This window comes from Apis cerana, linkage group LG3 (genome assembly GCF_029169275.1).
Source record: "Apis cerana isolate GH-2021 linkage group LG3, AcerK_1.0, whole genome shotgun sequence".
NCBI classification, from domain to species: domain Eukaryota; kingdom Metazoa; phylum Arthropoda; class Insecta; order Hymenoptera; family Apidae; genus Apis; species Apis cerana.
This window is the reverse complement of record NC_083854.1, coordinates 10,138,222-10,154,659: the sequence shown is the minus strand read 5'-3', so window position 1 is coordinate 10,154,659 and position 16,438 is coordinate 10,138,222. Positions and strand designations below refer to the sequence as shown.

At 30.9% G+C, this 16,438-nt stretch overlaps 1 protein-coding gene across 3 annotated transcripts in view; it reads right to left on the bottom strand.

Annotated features, from left to right (window-relative positions):
- The window catches only part of LOC107998066 (diuretic hormone receptor), a 64,522-nt gene extending 54,862 nt beyond the window's left edge, over positions 1-9,660 (bottom strand). For 2 of the 3 annotated variants that reach the window (XM_062072802.1, XM_062072804.1), the window contains exons 1-3: positions 9,531-9,660; positions 9,040-9,281; positions 4,145-8,220 (exon numbers count right to left, since the gene is read on the bottom strand). In XM_062072802.1, coding sequence (XP_061928786.1) covers positions 4,145-4,436 — 292 coding nt within the window. In that variant the 5' untranslated portion in view covers positions 4,437-8,220; positions 9,040-9,281; positions 9,531-9,660. The remainder of the gene's footprint in view (positions 1-4,144; positions 8,221-9,039; positions 9,282-9,530) is intronic. The other variant, XM_062072803.1, reaches the window with a different exon arrangement.
- Between the last annotated feature and the right edge of the window lie 6,778 nt (positions 9,661-16,438).

The following is a 16,438-nucleotide window of genomic DNA, read 5'->3' as shown; positions in this document are numbered from 1 at the left end:
GTTGGATGATAATGGAACAAAAAGTTTTGAGGTTAGATTGCATGGATTTGAATAATCTAGGATATTCTAGGACAATGTTTTCTCTTTTATTTAATTGCAATTTTTTAATTTTTTTTTTAATTGCAAATTTTTATTATAATATTCAGATAACAAGGAACTATTTTTTCTATATATATATAAGATTATTTGAAAAAATTTAATTGTTTTATTTACCAAAATATCTATAATTAATATTATGAAAAATTACTAATGCAATAACAATTTCTTTTAATATTTTTTTTTTAAATGTAATGATGAAAACATAAAAAAGATATGATTCTATTATTTTTTCAAGTTCTTACATTAAAAACTTTTCTTATACGTACAATATTTCTTGAATATCCATTCGTCCAAAAGATTTTATAGAAATAAAAGACGGATAGATATACTTTATGTAATAAATTAATTTACGATTCAAAATCAAAAACTGTAAAGTTTGATATTTATGAAACGTTTTTAAATTTGAGATCATCAAATGAACATCGTATAAATTGATAAAATGAAGATTAATGACGGAAAGTTATATTGACCATAGTGAAAAATTAAACAAAATTGGCGATAAAAGTTGTAAAATAAAAACATGTTAATTGACCATATGAATTAACGAATAATTGAAAATCCAAAATGAAATTCGATAAATAAAAAAGGAATTGAGTTTCGAAAATATTGAAAGTCAAAATGATAAATGAAAAATCCATATATCATGAAACATGATTGACACACAGTTTTAGAAATTCGAAACTATTGGAACAAACTTTGGAACAAATTTTGAAAAAATTTATAAAGGGAAGATATTTCTATTTTTACAGAATCCATGATAGTTTTTATATAGATTTAAGTATGTGCATACGTTTTTTTAGATAAAAGGAGAGAAAGATAACATAACCTAAAATATTCACTGACAAATAAAGATACAAAAAGAAATAGAATATAAATGCAATTATCGTATAATGCTAATTTCGAATTGTTAAAGAAGAAAGAAAAAAAAATATATTTCCTCTATACATATATTTCTTTTTTACCGTGACAAAATAATTAGTATTTTTAAATTCTTTGAATGCTTTACAAATAAATGTTTTTCAATACTTGATTTATTTTTCAACGAACAATGTAATTATAATTTGTGCGCTCATTTCATATACGAACGATGGTAAAGAAGATGAATCTATTTTTTTTTTTTCAATTTTTCGCTGAATTATGTGATATTTGTATTATTACGTATACAGAGAACGAGTTTTGTTGAGTTGCAGTTTTTTTCGATAGATCGATCAAATACAACAATTCCATACTTTTTCCCGCATTCTGTCGATAATTTTCTTTCACGTCAAACAGAAAAGTCTGAATCGTTCGATCAATGAAATTATACAATACCAGTAACATATAATTAACATGTTTTTCTATCATTCATTTTCTATATTTTAATATGTAACATTTAATTGCAAATTCTTTTTAATTATTTAAAAATAATAAAATCGTTTTTATTTTTAAATGAAAATTTTAAATTGAGATTTTTTTAATCTGTTTTATAAACCATACAATATAATCATTCCCTTCAACAAAATTTATCAGTCATTTTTGAAATTTCAATTTTACATCTCAATTCAATAGAGATACATGTTCTTTTATATTGTATTCTATTAAAGTTATGCATTTCAATCTCTATTGATAATTTTTTTTTCTTCATATTAAACATGAAATTTCAAACTGTTCATTCAATAGAATTATATTTTCTTTATTCATTTTAATATCCAATATATGTCATTTATCTAAAAATAGTTTCATTATTAATAATATTAATAGTTTCAAAATTTGTTTATCCTTAAAAAATTATCCTTATTATTTATTATCGTTTGAAAAAATTAATTTCATAAAATAATTTCACAAAATACTTAAAAAAAAAAACTGGCTTTTTATTCCCAAAATTTCAACGTCAAATCCCAATCCTGTTAAAAAAAATCTTTTTGTGTATTTTTCCAATTGATTTCATTTATTTACAAACGATATATTTATTTACCAAGTATCTACATTCATCAAAAGAGTTCACGAACTCCGTTGTTTTTTCATTTCACGTTACGATGGATGGATGAAATTGCATGCGATTTCGAATAAAGCATACTGCTACGAACAGATAACACGTCCTATTATACTTTTTATTTCTCGGGATAAAGAAAAAATGGATAAAGAAAAAATGGAAGCGAAGGAAGATCGCGGTTGCTAAACGATTTAATTAAATCCGATATAATGGGTGTTTCACGTTACGACATTAAAGTGATGATCACTTTAAAATCCTCGAGTTTTTGTCAAGGATAAGGTCTATTATGTTTCCTCACGCTAACAGCAATTTCAACGGTGCAATTGTAAAGATTCATGGAAATGGCGAATGTATTTTATATTCAGCCAACAATCCCTATAAGAATTTAGATGGGATTGTTCATTTGTGATTGATTTTAAATTTATTATAGAGGAGATGAATAAGGAAATAAATAAATTTGATATTACAAACTAAAAGTTACGATTTTTTTTTTCGTTTTGTTTTTTTAAATCTATTGAAATATTGACAAGATTATTTTTAATTGAACGATTTCTTGGAAATCAATTGTTTAGAGTTAAAATATTGAGAAAAAATAGTTATCACGAATAAAATAATTTTCTTCGAATCTATTATATTAATGTAAATAATTAAGATTCTTTTTAATTAAATGATATGAATTATAATTAGCCAATTATGAAAAAATTTTGAAGGATAGAAAGTGTATCGTTTATTTATTTTTTTTTAAATGAAATACTAATTTTTTCGTTATTTAAATAGTTGATACTGAACGTCTGTATTAACGAACGAAGCATTTTTTTTTATTCTGAGTAATTCTATTTGAAAAGTTTTATTAAAAAAGAAAAAAAAGAGGAAGATATAAGAGGATATTATATAAATATTTAAAAAAGAATTTGAAAAGAATCATGCGATATATTCTGATACTAAAAATCGTCAGAGAATTCAAGAATCGATATGAATACGTTTAGAAGAGAAGACTCGGTAACAACGAGTCTCAAATCTTTCCCCTTTAATCCGATGATCCAAATCCTTATCAATCTTTCCTTAATCTTTTGAGCTTGAAAGAGCTGGAATAAAAACAGATTGAATCTTAATTCTAGTTAATCAACGAATTTCGTCAATATCAAAGAAATTTGATATTGAATCGATTAAAAAAAAAAAAAAATTAAAAAAGAAATAATAAGAAAACTGGAAAAAATTTGATTATCGAAAGGATCAATTCGAAAAATTTCTTTTTCCAAAATTCGATCATTAATTTTCGATTAAAGGAACATTTGCTTTCTTAAGGATAAACGGAAGAGATGAAACGGAAATTCAATTTCTGAAGGATAATATTTTCTGTCGGATTATCAATTTCTATCCAGAGTGAAATGAATCGTGTAACTTTCACTAAACGCGGTTATTAATTATGCGAGTTACTTGATAAAATAGAATAAAATAGAAATTAATTAATTTTACTTGAAATTTAATTTTACTTGAAATTTTTCCTTTCTCTGTTACAGTGTTACAATATTATCGTATATACATTTTTAATTCCCTACGTATCCTCGTGCAACTATTAAACTAATGAAAACACCTTCTCCAATATTAATATGGTCTTGTTATAAGGGGACGTTATTATAATTAGAAATTGCAGATCGAAATGAGTTTTTTAAAAGTCGAATTTTTATAGGAAAATTAGTTATGCGAGACAAAGATAGGAATGAAATTCGAATCTAAAAAAAATTCATTGTTATATCGTATAAACAATGAATATTACATAAAAGTTGAATTATATAATTCAATTATTAACATCATTAAAATCCTAATCATCTGAACATTCAAATCATCTAAACATCAAATCAGCTTATGTATATAACGAAATCGATAATTATTCAATGCATATCCGAATAAATTTCACGATATTAACATTCAAATATTTTTATAAATCTCGTGCCCTTGTTCAGAAAAGAGGAATCACCAACTATCTCTAAAAAATAACCCCTCGTCAAAATCGTCGAATTGATAATTTTAAAGTGATATCGATAGAGATATGAAATAAAATTTGTTACTCACGGGTGCTGTCGTAGCGGATTCCATTCAATTCATCGAAACAGGGTAGCGTGACCAATGTTCCAGGAGGTGTCCTAGGCCAGCACAATAAAGAGTCCCAACTGATCTCACACCCCTGTTGATCCTCCTTCAGTATCCCCAATGACAACTTTTGCAACTCCTCCTGATGCTTACGTTCCAGACACTCGATCGCCTCTGGGTTCACAGACTCGTTCAATTTGTTGATATAATGCAACGTGTTCAGCACGTAATTACCGTTGTCGAGAACAGTCTCATTGCTCGGTTCCCAGCTCATGCTTCCTTCCTAATCGCGAACTGAAACGTTTCGCTTCTCCGTTCTCGTTCGTTCGTTTTTTCGAAAGATAAGAAGAAGGAAGAAATCGAAGAAGAATTTATGTTTATCGCCTGACACGGCTCCTTATTGACTTACGTTTTTCGAATTTTTCTCCACGAAATGTTCTAATATTTCCAATATTATTCGAGGAAAATTTTCAAGTATACCATTCGTTTACATTTTCTTTCCAATCTTAATATATTCCTCGTATCGTTGTCACGATCATGAATGCGTCAAAAGAAAGATCGGACTCACGATTTCGCGTTTCCAATTGCGAAATGTAATCTCGCGTGCCGGATGTCGATCTCGTGGATATCTCTGATCGATTAAGAGAAAACTTAATTCCTTGGAGGAAGACGCGCTCTCCTCGATAGAGGCACTCTATTTTTTTCCACTGATCGACGCTCAATCGTTTCGCTCGTTGCTCTCCTCGGGAAAGATATTTTCGTCGATCGACCGCTGGTCGATTCCACGACTAATGCCTCGTTGATCCTCCAAGATCCTTGGGCCATTAAAGGAGGGTTAATCCTCGAGGATTCCTTTCCGGAGCGCTCGGTTGCCGCAAACCAGGCAAATATAGGGACAAGAGGGGAGGAGAAATGTTTAATCCTTGAACAACAACGTTTAATCTTTACACGCGCGATTCGTATCGAAACGTGACAATAACGGCTTATCGAATTTTACATTATTATACATTATTACTATATATATACACGTCTCTTCTACTTCGATTTACGTCACCGAATGGAGCAAAGTTTTCGCGGGATTATTTTACAAATAGTTGGAAATCGGGGATCGATTTCATCGGATTCGGAGTTCATTGAATTCCTTCGTCAAAGCAGGAGAGGAGATATCCCGTGTACAGGATATCCCTTCGAAATATATCCTTACGCCACAGAGAGAAAGTTTACAGAGAGACTCAACAATTTCCTCTGCGCGTTTTCTAAGCGTTCATCTGGTTGCCCCACTGAATCACAGTTTTTTTAGTCACTCGATGATTACATTGGTAAGAAAATAATCCTCTCCCTTTTTCTAGAAATAGAATTGTCCTTCGTTAACGCCCTTCCAGAGGTTTCTTCGATATGCATGTACCGTCTTTTCATTCCAGATCGAAAGATGAATCGAATTGGAGAAACGGTCGGATCCGATCCGTTGGAAAGTGGCACTCGACAGCTATTAGACAAACCGCTCGAGATCGAATTACCGACGCCTGTCATCGGTGGATCGAGCGTTGAACGTGATCTTCATCCCTCTATTGTTCTTGCGTCGGCATAACGCGGCAAGGATCGCGTGGGAAGCCACGAACAAAAGGGCGTACGTCGAGTTCGGTATGGAGAACCGATACTGGCGTTTCGATCGAGAGGCCGTGTAATGGAGAAAAAAGAGGAGGGCTCGAGAGCTTGGTTGCAACGCTTGCACCGCCGCCCGCCCCCTGATTTCGACTCGACGTAAGGAGGAACGACCCCTCGAGCCGAACGAGAAGTTCAGAGTCCCTTGTAATCAATAGTCGATAGAGCTTCGCAAACGAGTTCCGAAACTTCGTCCATTTTGCCCTGTCGATCGTGTCTTTCGAATATTTTTACGATGAACGGTCGATGAAAATCACTTAGAAATTTGTATAAATTTACATCTTGTGTAGTTTCTTCCGTTTGTTTTTCTACCGTTAGAAAACTTCCGAGGAACTTTGCTCTTTTGAAATTCTCCAAGGATCTCTCTCGAATCTTTGGCTTTTCTTCTTTCTTAAGACGGCCCTTAAACTTTCTACGTTTATCGGCCCCGATGGAACAAGTCGATGCACGTCTTCTTTAAAATGCTATTCCTCCATCACGGTGAACTTTCAATGGATGACGTTTAGAACCGATCTTTCAAAACTCTGTTACTTATTTATGTTTCTATCTAAGTAAGTGTTCGAGTCGTGTTTGTTTCCAATTTTTTAATGTAACGTCCTTTGAAATTTTATTTTTCACAGGGGTTTCATATCGATAATGTTGCAGTTCGAACTTCTTTAGAAATGAAAGGATCCTCCTTCGAATCCTTTATGAAAAATTTATCTAATTATCTCTTGTCATCGAGAATAATTATACATAATATTAATAAATAATATTCTCGTAATTAAAACTCGTATTTATCGATACATCTGTCACGAACTTATATACTCGTCGATAACTTTCTTCGATTATTCTTCTTTAATAATATCCTTTTTTCTTCCCTTCAAAACCAAGTAACTCGATACATATACTATTTATATATTATAATAGAACATAACAGATGAACGTACAAAACGTGTCCATTCACTTCTTCCGAATTGTTCCTAAACATCTCTTCCTTGGATACATGTGCGCGAGGTTGAAAACACGTGTCCCTTTTTCAACTGCATCCAAATCCCTCTTCATAATGCTCGGTAATAAACTTTTGATAAAATTCTCGAGCACACCCACGAAACGTTGCTCCCTTTCAAAAACAACTTGCCTTAAATAATCTTCGTCAAAGAACGAAAGAAGAAATGATTACATTCGCAAAAGTCACATCGTCTCGTTTGAAGAGATGAAACCCTTTCCCTTTCTGACGGAGAGATCCGCCCCGCGTTGGTCCGCCTGCGAGCAGTGACACGCGACTGGCAGTGGCACGTGCTCGAAGCGGTGTAAGAGCCTACAACACCTCCGGGTGTAGGATCGGCGCGTAAGTCTCGAGGAAGCTGCGTCGCGACGGTGAACCGCGCGGCGACCGTGCTTCTGTCCGTGGCCTCTATCAACGGCCGTAGGAGACGGTACACGGCGTCGATATGGATTTTCGCGTGTACCTGGAGCCGACGAGGGCAACTGCCTGCTCTACAATACGTGCACAACTAGGGGGAGCATGCGCCACCATTATATCCTCTCTCTTCTCCTCTTGTCTCTGTTTTATCTCCGATTCGACTCACTCTCTACCGCTGCTCCATAAGGGTTGCTTCGCACTCTTCCACCTGCCTCGAGTTTGATCCTTTCTTTTTCTTTTTTTTTTTTGCAAGAGGAGGGAGGGGAATTTTCGGGGGGTACACTTTTATCTGTTTGTTCTGTGTATCAATCAGTTCAGTTTTCTTCTCTTTTTCTCTGTCTCTGTAAGTTTGTTCGCTTTCTTTTTTTTTTTTTTTTACTTGATTTTTTTGCTTTTCGTTCAGTTTTAATGAATTCGACCTTGGTTTAGGATGAGCGAGCGAGCTATTGGAGTCACATCACATGTTTCTTTTGTCTTTGTCTATTCAATTCACTTTTTGTCCTCGCAAGTTTGGTATGTACTACGTTTTGTTTCACCTGTCTTTTTTTTGTGATTTTTTTTTTTTTAGGGAGAATCGTGTATTTGTTGATTGGTTGTCCTCCGGTATAGATGGCCAGTGTTTCGTTGATTTTCTAGTTTTTTCTCCTTCTATAAATTCGTTTACATCATTTTTTGTTTTTTTTTCGTTTTTGTTTTTGTTTTTTTTTTTTTGTTAGTTTGGTGTTAATGAAGTTGAGCTTGGTTCGAATTGAATGATCGAGGTATCACGTTCCACTTGTATATCTATGCATCGTTCAACTCATTCTTCATTCTCATAAGATTGGTATGTAAATATTACGCTTTGTTTCACTTGTCTCGTCACGCTTGCACCATTTCAATTTTCTTCTTCTTTTCCTTCTTTTTTGGGGAATCGTTTTTATTCCTCTTTAATTGTATTTTCCTTTGTTTTTCTGGTATAGTATTCTTTCAGGTTCCTGTTATTTCTCTCTCTCTGTAAAATCGTTTACATTACTTTCACTTTTTATTCGGTTGGTTTTATTTTTATGATTTTAAATACTTATGATAGTTTAGTTCTGAAGTTTGAATGCAAAAAATTATTAACAAAATTGAAAAATTTTAATCTTTTACAAAAGAGAAATATTATCATTAATAATATATTTAAATTTTCTTTAAGAATAAGGAGTATAATTATACTGCAAATATACTGCAAGAACAATATTTAATTAAGACAGGCAATAATGAATCACGATGAAAATTGCGAAAATTATAGAAAATATTTTTGTTATGTTATTGATGTTATTTAATTGTAAATATTGTAAATATTATGATCAAATAATTAAATGTTGACAACAAAATTTGATTATTTTATCGAGCTAATATTGATATAATTTATCGAATTACTGTTATAAAAACTTGAGAATTTCATTTGGCACTTTATACCTCGTTTAACATACTTTAATATCACTCTAATTAATGACCACATCTTTAACAAAAGCATTCTTTATCAAGATTTAAAGGATTTAAAGGCATGATAAATCATCTTAAAACAAATATCAAATTAATATTTTATACAAAAAAAAAACCTAAGTCTTTTCTTATTAAAGGTACGATTAAAAATGCTTTCTTTCCACGTTTTCAATTTTGATACAATTTTCCACACATCTCTCTCTCTTTCTCTCTCTCTTACACATTTCCTTTGTATCATTTTTATGTTTTTTTATTATACATAATAACCTTCATTTATATTCTACCTTTACATTCTCTTTATTTCTTATTCCTTTCCCAATTCTATTTCATATTTTTTACCCACCTGTGTGTGTGTTCTTAATTTTCCTCTTTTCTTTTCAGCACGTTAACATTCCACGTTAAAAAAATATTGAAAGGGGTCTCGTCTGTAGAGATCAATACTCTTCTGATCGCAATATTTTTCGAATTAATATTAGGAAAAAGGAGTAAACGTGGTTCGTGATGCAGGTTATAGTCGATTTTTCTTTTGGCAAACAATGTCCATCGTTGGGGATGGTTAATCAATTTATAATTTTTGATTGTTTGCTGAAAGTATAATCATAATAACGATCAATTATTATTAACGATTGGATCAGCTCCGATTTTTTCCATTATTAATATTAATCGCCAACTATTGATTACCAACGAATAATTAATCATTATCTTGTTGTATCAAGGTTAATCGTTATCTTTAATTATTAATTAAACCGGCTTAAATTCGAGGGGGATCAAGATTGAATATTGATAAATGAATATTTGAAATTGTTGTATTTCAATTAAAATGTTCAAACTTACTTAAAGACTCCGGCCAATTAAAGATTATTATTCTTTTCATCAAAGATCGTTTCTTCTTCGCACACTTACGTTTTTTTTTTTTCTTTTTCTTTTTCCACGAGTTGATTGTTCACCTCGATTTCTTTAATATCTGGAAACAAAATGATCGGCCAGGATCAGTTAGAGATCAATAATATTATTAAATATCGGGCACGCGGATCAACGTGGATCAACATCTGTCTTTCAACGTTGAGAATTTTTTCGATGAAAAAAGTTTCATAATACCCGTTTCTATATACGTGACTTGTTTAATCCAGAATGACGCCTCGAATCTTTTTTAATTTCATAGGATTTATACAATTCTTACAACTTGAGATTTAAGATCGTGATGTGGTTTGTTCATTAATAGATCGTTGGATTGAAAGTAGTATAGAATAATGAGAAAATTTATAAAGATATTCAGAAAAAGATCGTATTAACATCGTACTTTGTACGTACTTTGAAATTTTAAATTAATTTTTCAAAAAAAAAAAACTAATAAAATCATGAACAATTCACGGTTAAAAAAGTAAATTTTAAACGAAAAATCAAACCAGGCGGTCGGTGAAACAATTTTTCAAACGACAATATTTCCAGCTACTATTTTCGCATCCGTATTCGAAATGAATTCTCATTTCGAGACCAGCTCGTCCTTGGACTTTTGCTACGAATAGCAAATGCAGCGTTCAGAGCGACTGAAAAATTTATATAGAACAATCCCTCCATAAATTTTTTTCTTTCTTCTTTCTTTTTTCTTTTTTTTTTTTTTTTTCATAGGAGGTAAAAATCACAAGTGCTTTTTCTCTTCTTCCATTTCGATCTATCCTGACACGGTAATGTATCGCTATCGGCTAGCAAAAAAATCGGTCGGTAAATATCTTTAAAGTACGTCGAGAGAGAGCGATAAAAGACGCGATAAATGCACGGTATCTTTATTTAAGAAGAAAGGGAGAATATTTTTTTTAATTGAATTTTGTTTATTGTCGTGCACAAGATGAAGAGAAAAATTGCAATGTTACGTCTTCTTCTCGATTCTTCTATTAAATCGTTTCCATAATGTATTTGTTCGAATCGTTTTAATCTGTTAAATGGGCCATTTCTTGATTGGAAATTTCTTTAGAGAGAGGAGGCAAGGAATTGAAGCGATGTTAAGAATTAAAATTACTACGTTAAAAGTAATTTCTAAGTAAATAATTATTTTCGATGATATAATCGAATTACTGTTTATTTATTTATTTTTAATAAGAAAAAAGTAGTTAATGTTTGGTAAGAAAAGTTTAATTTAGTTACATCTAGTTACTTTCTTTGCCTGAAGTTAGTTGCACACGTATGAAGTTGTCTATTTATTTATGTGTTGAAATTTTGTTACGAAGAGATTTGTTATTGCGACAAATTGATCGAAATTATTGCAATTCGGATTAAATATGAAGAAAATTTAGCTGGAAACCTTGTATTTTCACAATCAACGGACATCGATAATATTAAATTTCAACGAAACGAAAATCGTATTATGAGTTGGAATGGGATAAATTGGAAACCGATATATTCAAAATTAGAAACTGCTCTGATTACGTATTGATATCAATAACATCAAATATGTTTAACAGATCAAAAGATCGTATATATGTATAAGCATTATTTTAATTTTAAATCAAATTATATTCTTGTAACAATGTACTTTTAATATGACAGTTCTTCTTAACCTATATTTTATTATTTAAGAAAAAATATTGTTTGTGAAATTCTTCTAAATCCTTATACCTAAAAAGAAACGCGTCTTTAGTCATAATAATTTTCAAAAAGATCATGATGTATTATGCAAACTACTTATACGATATCATGTTATGCATTCAATTCGTTCCTTAATGCGATGTCATGGAATATGGAAAACAAGACAGACTATGTTAATGTTATATTTTTAACATGCTCAACAGTAAAAGTTCTGGTTGATGTAGACGAAGATAACTCGAAATATGTAATGTCTTTGCTTATTGAAAAGCTTTATATATCATCAAGGGTCGAAGAGTTCATAAAGGTCTTAAGAAAATTCTATTTAAAAACTTGTATGGTAAATATGATTAGAGACGTTTACCTCATAATTTCATGAAAAAAATTGTCAAGACAATCTTTTTCGAGACTTTTTGACACTTTTCAAATCACATTCACGTATTTTTTCTTTTTTTTTTTTTTAGAAATTAGGAAATATGTTTATTATACGAAGCATAAAAAGACAAATTTTTTTGCACACTTTCCGAATAAAAGAGTTTTCTAAGAATTTTCCGAGTTTTACTTTGAAATTTTTAATTTCCAAAGGACATGTCGTTCAAAACTTTCAACTTTCGTGTATAAAATGGATATTCGCACCTTTCTAAAGAATTAAAATAAAATTGATTTTCCAAGTGCTCTGTTTAACTCGTTTCCTTCCTTTGACTTTATTCCCTCGACCAATACAAAAGAAAAATCGATAAATGCGCGCTACGTCCCTCGTAAGGAATCGATAACGTTAAAATTAGAAAAAAAATATTTACTTTCATTTTTCTTTCGATTTATCAAAAAAAAATATACTTAAAAATTATTATTACGAAACGACTTCGAATATCTCGTGATTAAAATCCTCTTTGTCAAATTTTCGAAATAATGTGAATGCTTATATCAGTATATACTAATTGACAAAAAAAAAAATTTGCAAATATTTCACACACACACACTTACATATATATATATATATATAAATCGTAAAGATCCTTTCGATGCTCATTTCTCTTTGTCAATTTAATGCTATTATCCTTTCAAAATTGAAATGAATTCTCCTCGAGCATCTCTTGTCTCCTATTTTCCTATCAATCTTTCAGTATTTGCATCGCGCAATGAATATTGCACGAGAGACAAATTAATCTCGAAATCTATTAAATTCCAAGCATGATCGTATTTATTCACAGCGTAATAATTAACGCGACAAGGGAGAAAAAAGTTGAGATATAAAGATAAAAATAAGAATTCTGCGATTTTCTCTTCGAAAGGAGTAAAATTTATCTCGTTATCATCGAAATTGGGCGGCAAAAATATCGATAAACACAATTCTTCTAACCGGTGAGAGAAAATTTCTCGTACGATACGTGATATCGAAACGTTCGTTCATTGTTGCCAATTCGCAATAATGTAGAATGAGAGAGAAATGAATTAATAAAGATTTATAATACGGAAAAATTCAATTCGTCGTTTCTTGTATCGCTCGTGTCGATGCAAATTGAAACGAATTGTGAATTTTACACAATTAACTCTTACGTCCAAATTCCGTTTATTTGCATAAATTTACATTTTAAACTTAGAATTTCATTAATATATTAAGGTTAGAAATTTTGATATCGTCGAAAATTTTAAATATTGACGTGATATTATATAACGCAAACGTATATTTCTAATGTTGCGATAAAAGTTAACGAGATGATTTAAAAAGACAAGAATAAAACGCGTCAGAATGACAAATATCCTCCGATTAAATAATTTCTGGTTTCGTATTAACGCAGATATAATATTTAACCGTAATTCAGCTTTCCAATGGACGTTAATCTGATTAAAATGGTAATTCGTGGCTTATGTGTTAAATAGTTGATTACACGATTAAATAATTTTCAAAACGTATATAAATTTAATAAATAACTAAAATTTGTTGGAGTTGGATTATTTTTAATGTCTTTGAAAATTAATTTAGCATAATTAATTCGGTTCCAAATTTTCAGTTGACCAACGATTTACTCGTTTCAATTTTTAAGCAAATTAAAAAAAAAGAAAACGAATTTGAAATTGTGCACTTCAAATTTTAACGATATCTCAAAAAATTCTGTTGCAAAATTATAGACGCGTCGTCATCAAAAATGTAAAATTCACAGAAATTCTTCAATCGTTCCTCCGCTTTAAATCTCGTTACCCAAATTCCATATTTCAAAGAAAAGAAATATATATATATTTTTCATATTCTAAAAAGAAGAAACAGTATCCGAATCATAGAATCTCTTTCCCTCTTATCTTTCTTTTTCACGTATCTTTAAACGCAAAAATTGACATATTTTGAACATCACAAATTCAGACATTGCGTATTCGTTTCGAATAAAATAACTGTTTTCTTAATATCTTAAAAAAAAAAAAAAGAAAGATAAAGAAAAAGTGTCGCTTAAGTTAAAAATTATCAAAAGAAATCTTCTTTTTTCTTATTCTCCCTTCCTCTTTCGATAAGATACTTAAATTTGACGCAACAGCCCGGATTGATCGTGTTTCCAAGAGGACGAAGAGAAGAGGAGAGACATCTTGTTTACCATTTCTCTCTTCCGGAGAAAATCGCAGAAATCATAAAAAGCTCTCCACTATTCCTTCCAATAAATTTTAATCGCGGTCAAACGGAAATAATTGATGAAATAAAAGGGGGAAAAATGCGTAAGAGGAGTATATAAACGCAAAGGAAGTAGTTTTCCTTCGATCGTAAGTTAAACGATTTCCTCCAAAGAGAGAGAGAGAGAGAGAGAGAGAGAGAATTGAAGGAACAAACGAAGAAACAGAAACTTTGTTTGTTAAATATATAATTTCGTCCTAATTTCTTATCGGGGAGAAAACTTCCATCCTTTCTCTTCCATCCCCTGTTTACACACTGGCTAATTAATTCCTGGTCGAATACTATTAAAACGAACACGCCTACTTCCGAGGATGAACATGCCCGCCCCAAACTTTAATTGAATTCATCAATTCTCCTCTCTGCTTTCTGTCCCCCGCCTCGTATATATTTTTATTAAAGCAAGTTCCAATTCTTAATCCCTCTAAATCCCCTCCAAACTAGTTTAACTTTGGCCTTCTCGAGAAATTCGAAAAATAAACTTGCTTTATCGTGAATTCTTTTTTTCAATACGATCGATCTTAAGCAGTTTTAAATGCTTAAATTTTAGAAGAGTTCGAATGAATTCGTTGACGAATTTTCATCATACTTTGTTGCATGAATTTTTGTGACGAATCGGTATTCTTATTTTTTGAAACTTTGAGGGACACATCTTTGAAATTTGAGTCCCCAATTGGGAACGGAATTCTTCGAATTTTCATCGTACTTCGCATAATCTGTTGCATGAATTTTTATGAGCTGTTGGTGTCTATTTAAAAATGAGCGTGGAATAAATAATAATTCTAACAACGACATTCTTATTTTTTGAAACATTGACGGATCCATCAATTTCGCATTTCCATTTGCGGGGACACATCTTTGAAATTTAAGTCCCCATTTGGGAACAGAATGCAATAGAGGATCGATATGTACGTTCATGACGATCACGTAGCAAGTATATCTCTTGTTTTCGAGAAAATCGACGAGAAATATTCGTAGAAATATCTATAAAAAAAAAAAAATAAGGTGAAATTTTCACGATTTTTATCTGGATGGGAAGGGACATTCGCGTTCATACGTTTCGTTTGTTTGTAAAAGCGGCGTAAAAGTAACGGTATAGCCGATAGCCTGTATACACCTGACGTTAACAGATAGCCTCTGACGGGATGAAAATATTTCAAGGAAAAGCGATATCTAATACATTAATATCGCGGGAATAAAAGTTTCTGCGCGTAAATTATCGATTATTTATTCGAATATTTCCACTTTTCTAAGTGACGAAATAAATTTAAAGGGAAGAAGAAGGAATTGTTCTTAGGGGAAAGAAGAATCTCTTGAAGAAACTGTTCAACTAATAAGTTTGTAATATTTTGTGAAGTATATAATTATTATTTCCCCCTCCCCCCTTAAAGAATAAATTAATACTGATGAAAAATTATTTCGATATTAATTAATATTTATCGAGGAAGATTAATATTCGTAAATGATGTACTATCCACTCGTATGAATATTTAAATTTAATTATTAGCATGTGGGGAATTTTGCAAACGTGTAAAATAATGCAAATCACGGTGAACGAACAACAAAATATTATGGAAGAATATTAATATATGGATAACTCGTGCAACGTCGGAGGAAGGCCAATATGTGATATTGACCCCATCGAACATGATTAATGAGATCGTTTGCAATCATAAATGGACATAATTTCGATTTAATTTTCTCTTCCTCTCTTTCTTTCTCTTTTTTTTTCTTCTTTTTTTTGCTCTCGAAACACAGAAACTCTCATTTGAATGCAAACTATTTCGATACCTCGATTTATCTCGCAATAAATATTCGGGTCCAAGGTTCGGTATCTCGACCAGACTTTCGATCGTTATTTTGAACATCTTATCACGTCTGAGTATCTACCCAACGGTATTTCATCTTACCTGTGCGAATCGTGTTTCATCGTGTCCAATCTTTAATATCGTGGTTGGAATAAATTTGAAAAGGTGGAAAATAACTTTTTCCTAATTTCTTTTTGATATTTTTTTTTCTCTCTTTTTTGGAAAATTTTATTCTTATCGTACCTCTATTTTCTTCGTATTTCTACGAACGAAATATACGAATTTGAATGAAATTTTTTTAATCGAAATTTTTATCAGATTTTAATTCCTTTTTACGTTTCATAAACGTATGCAAATGTTACTCATATATGTATCAGTCGTAGTATATAATAATAAAATATATTTATTCAAATAATATTCTAAGAGTAAAAAGAAAAAGATTTTAATTACGTAATTTTTCGCGATTTTTAAATTGAAAAATTTATCGAAAAATTTCTCAAGTTGGAGGAAAATACAATTAAATCTATCTATCAATAAATTATTTCTTAAAGCTCAAAGTTTTAAATAGAAAGAAAAACGAGAATATAGAAGTAGAAATTCGCATAGATATAGAAAATGGATAGCGGTAGCACGAAATGATAGTCTAACATAAATAAACGCCTTGCTGTGCACTGATGAATAAACCACGGATGTTGGCA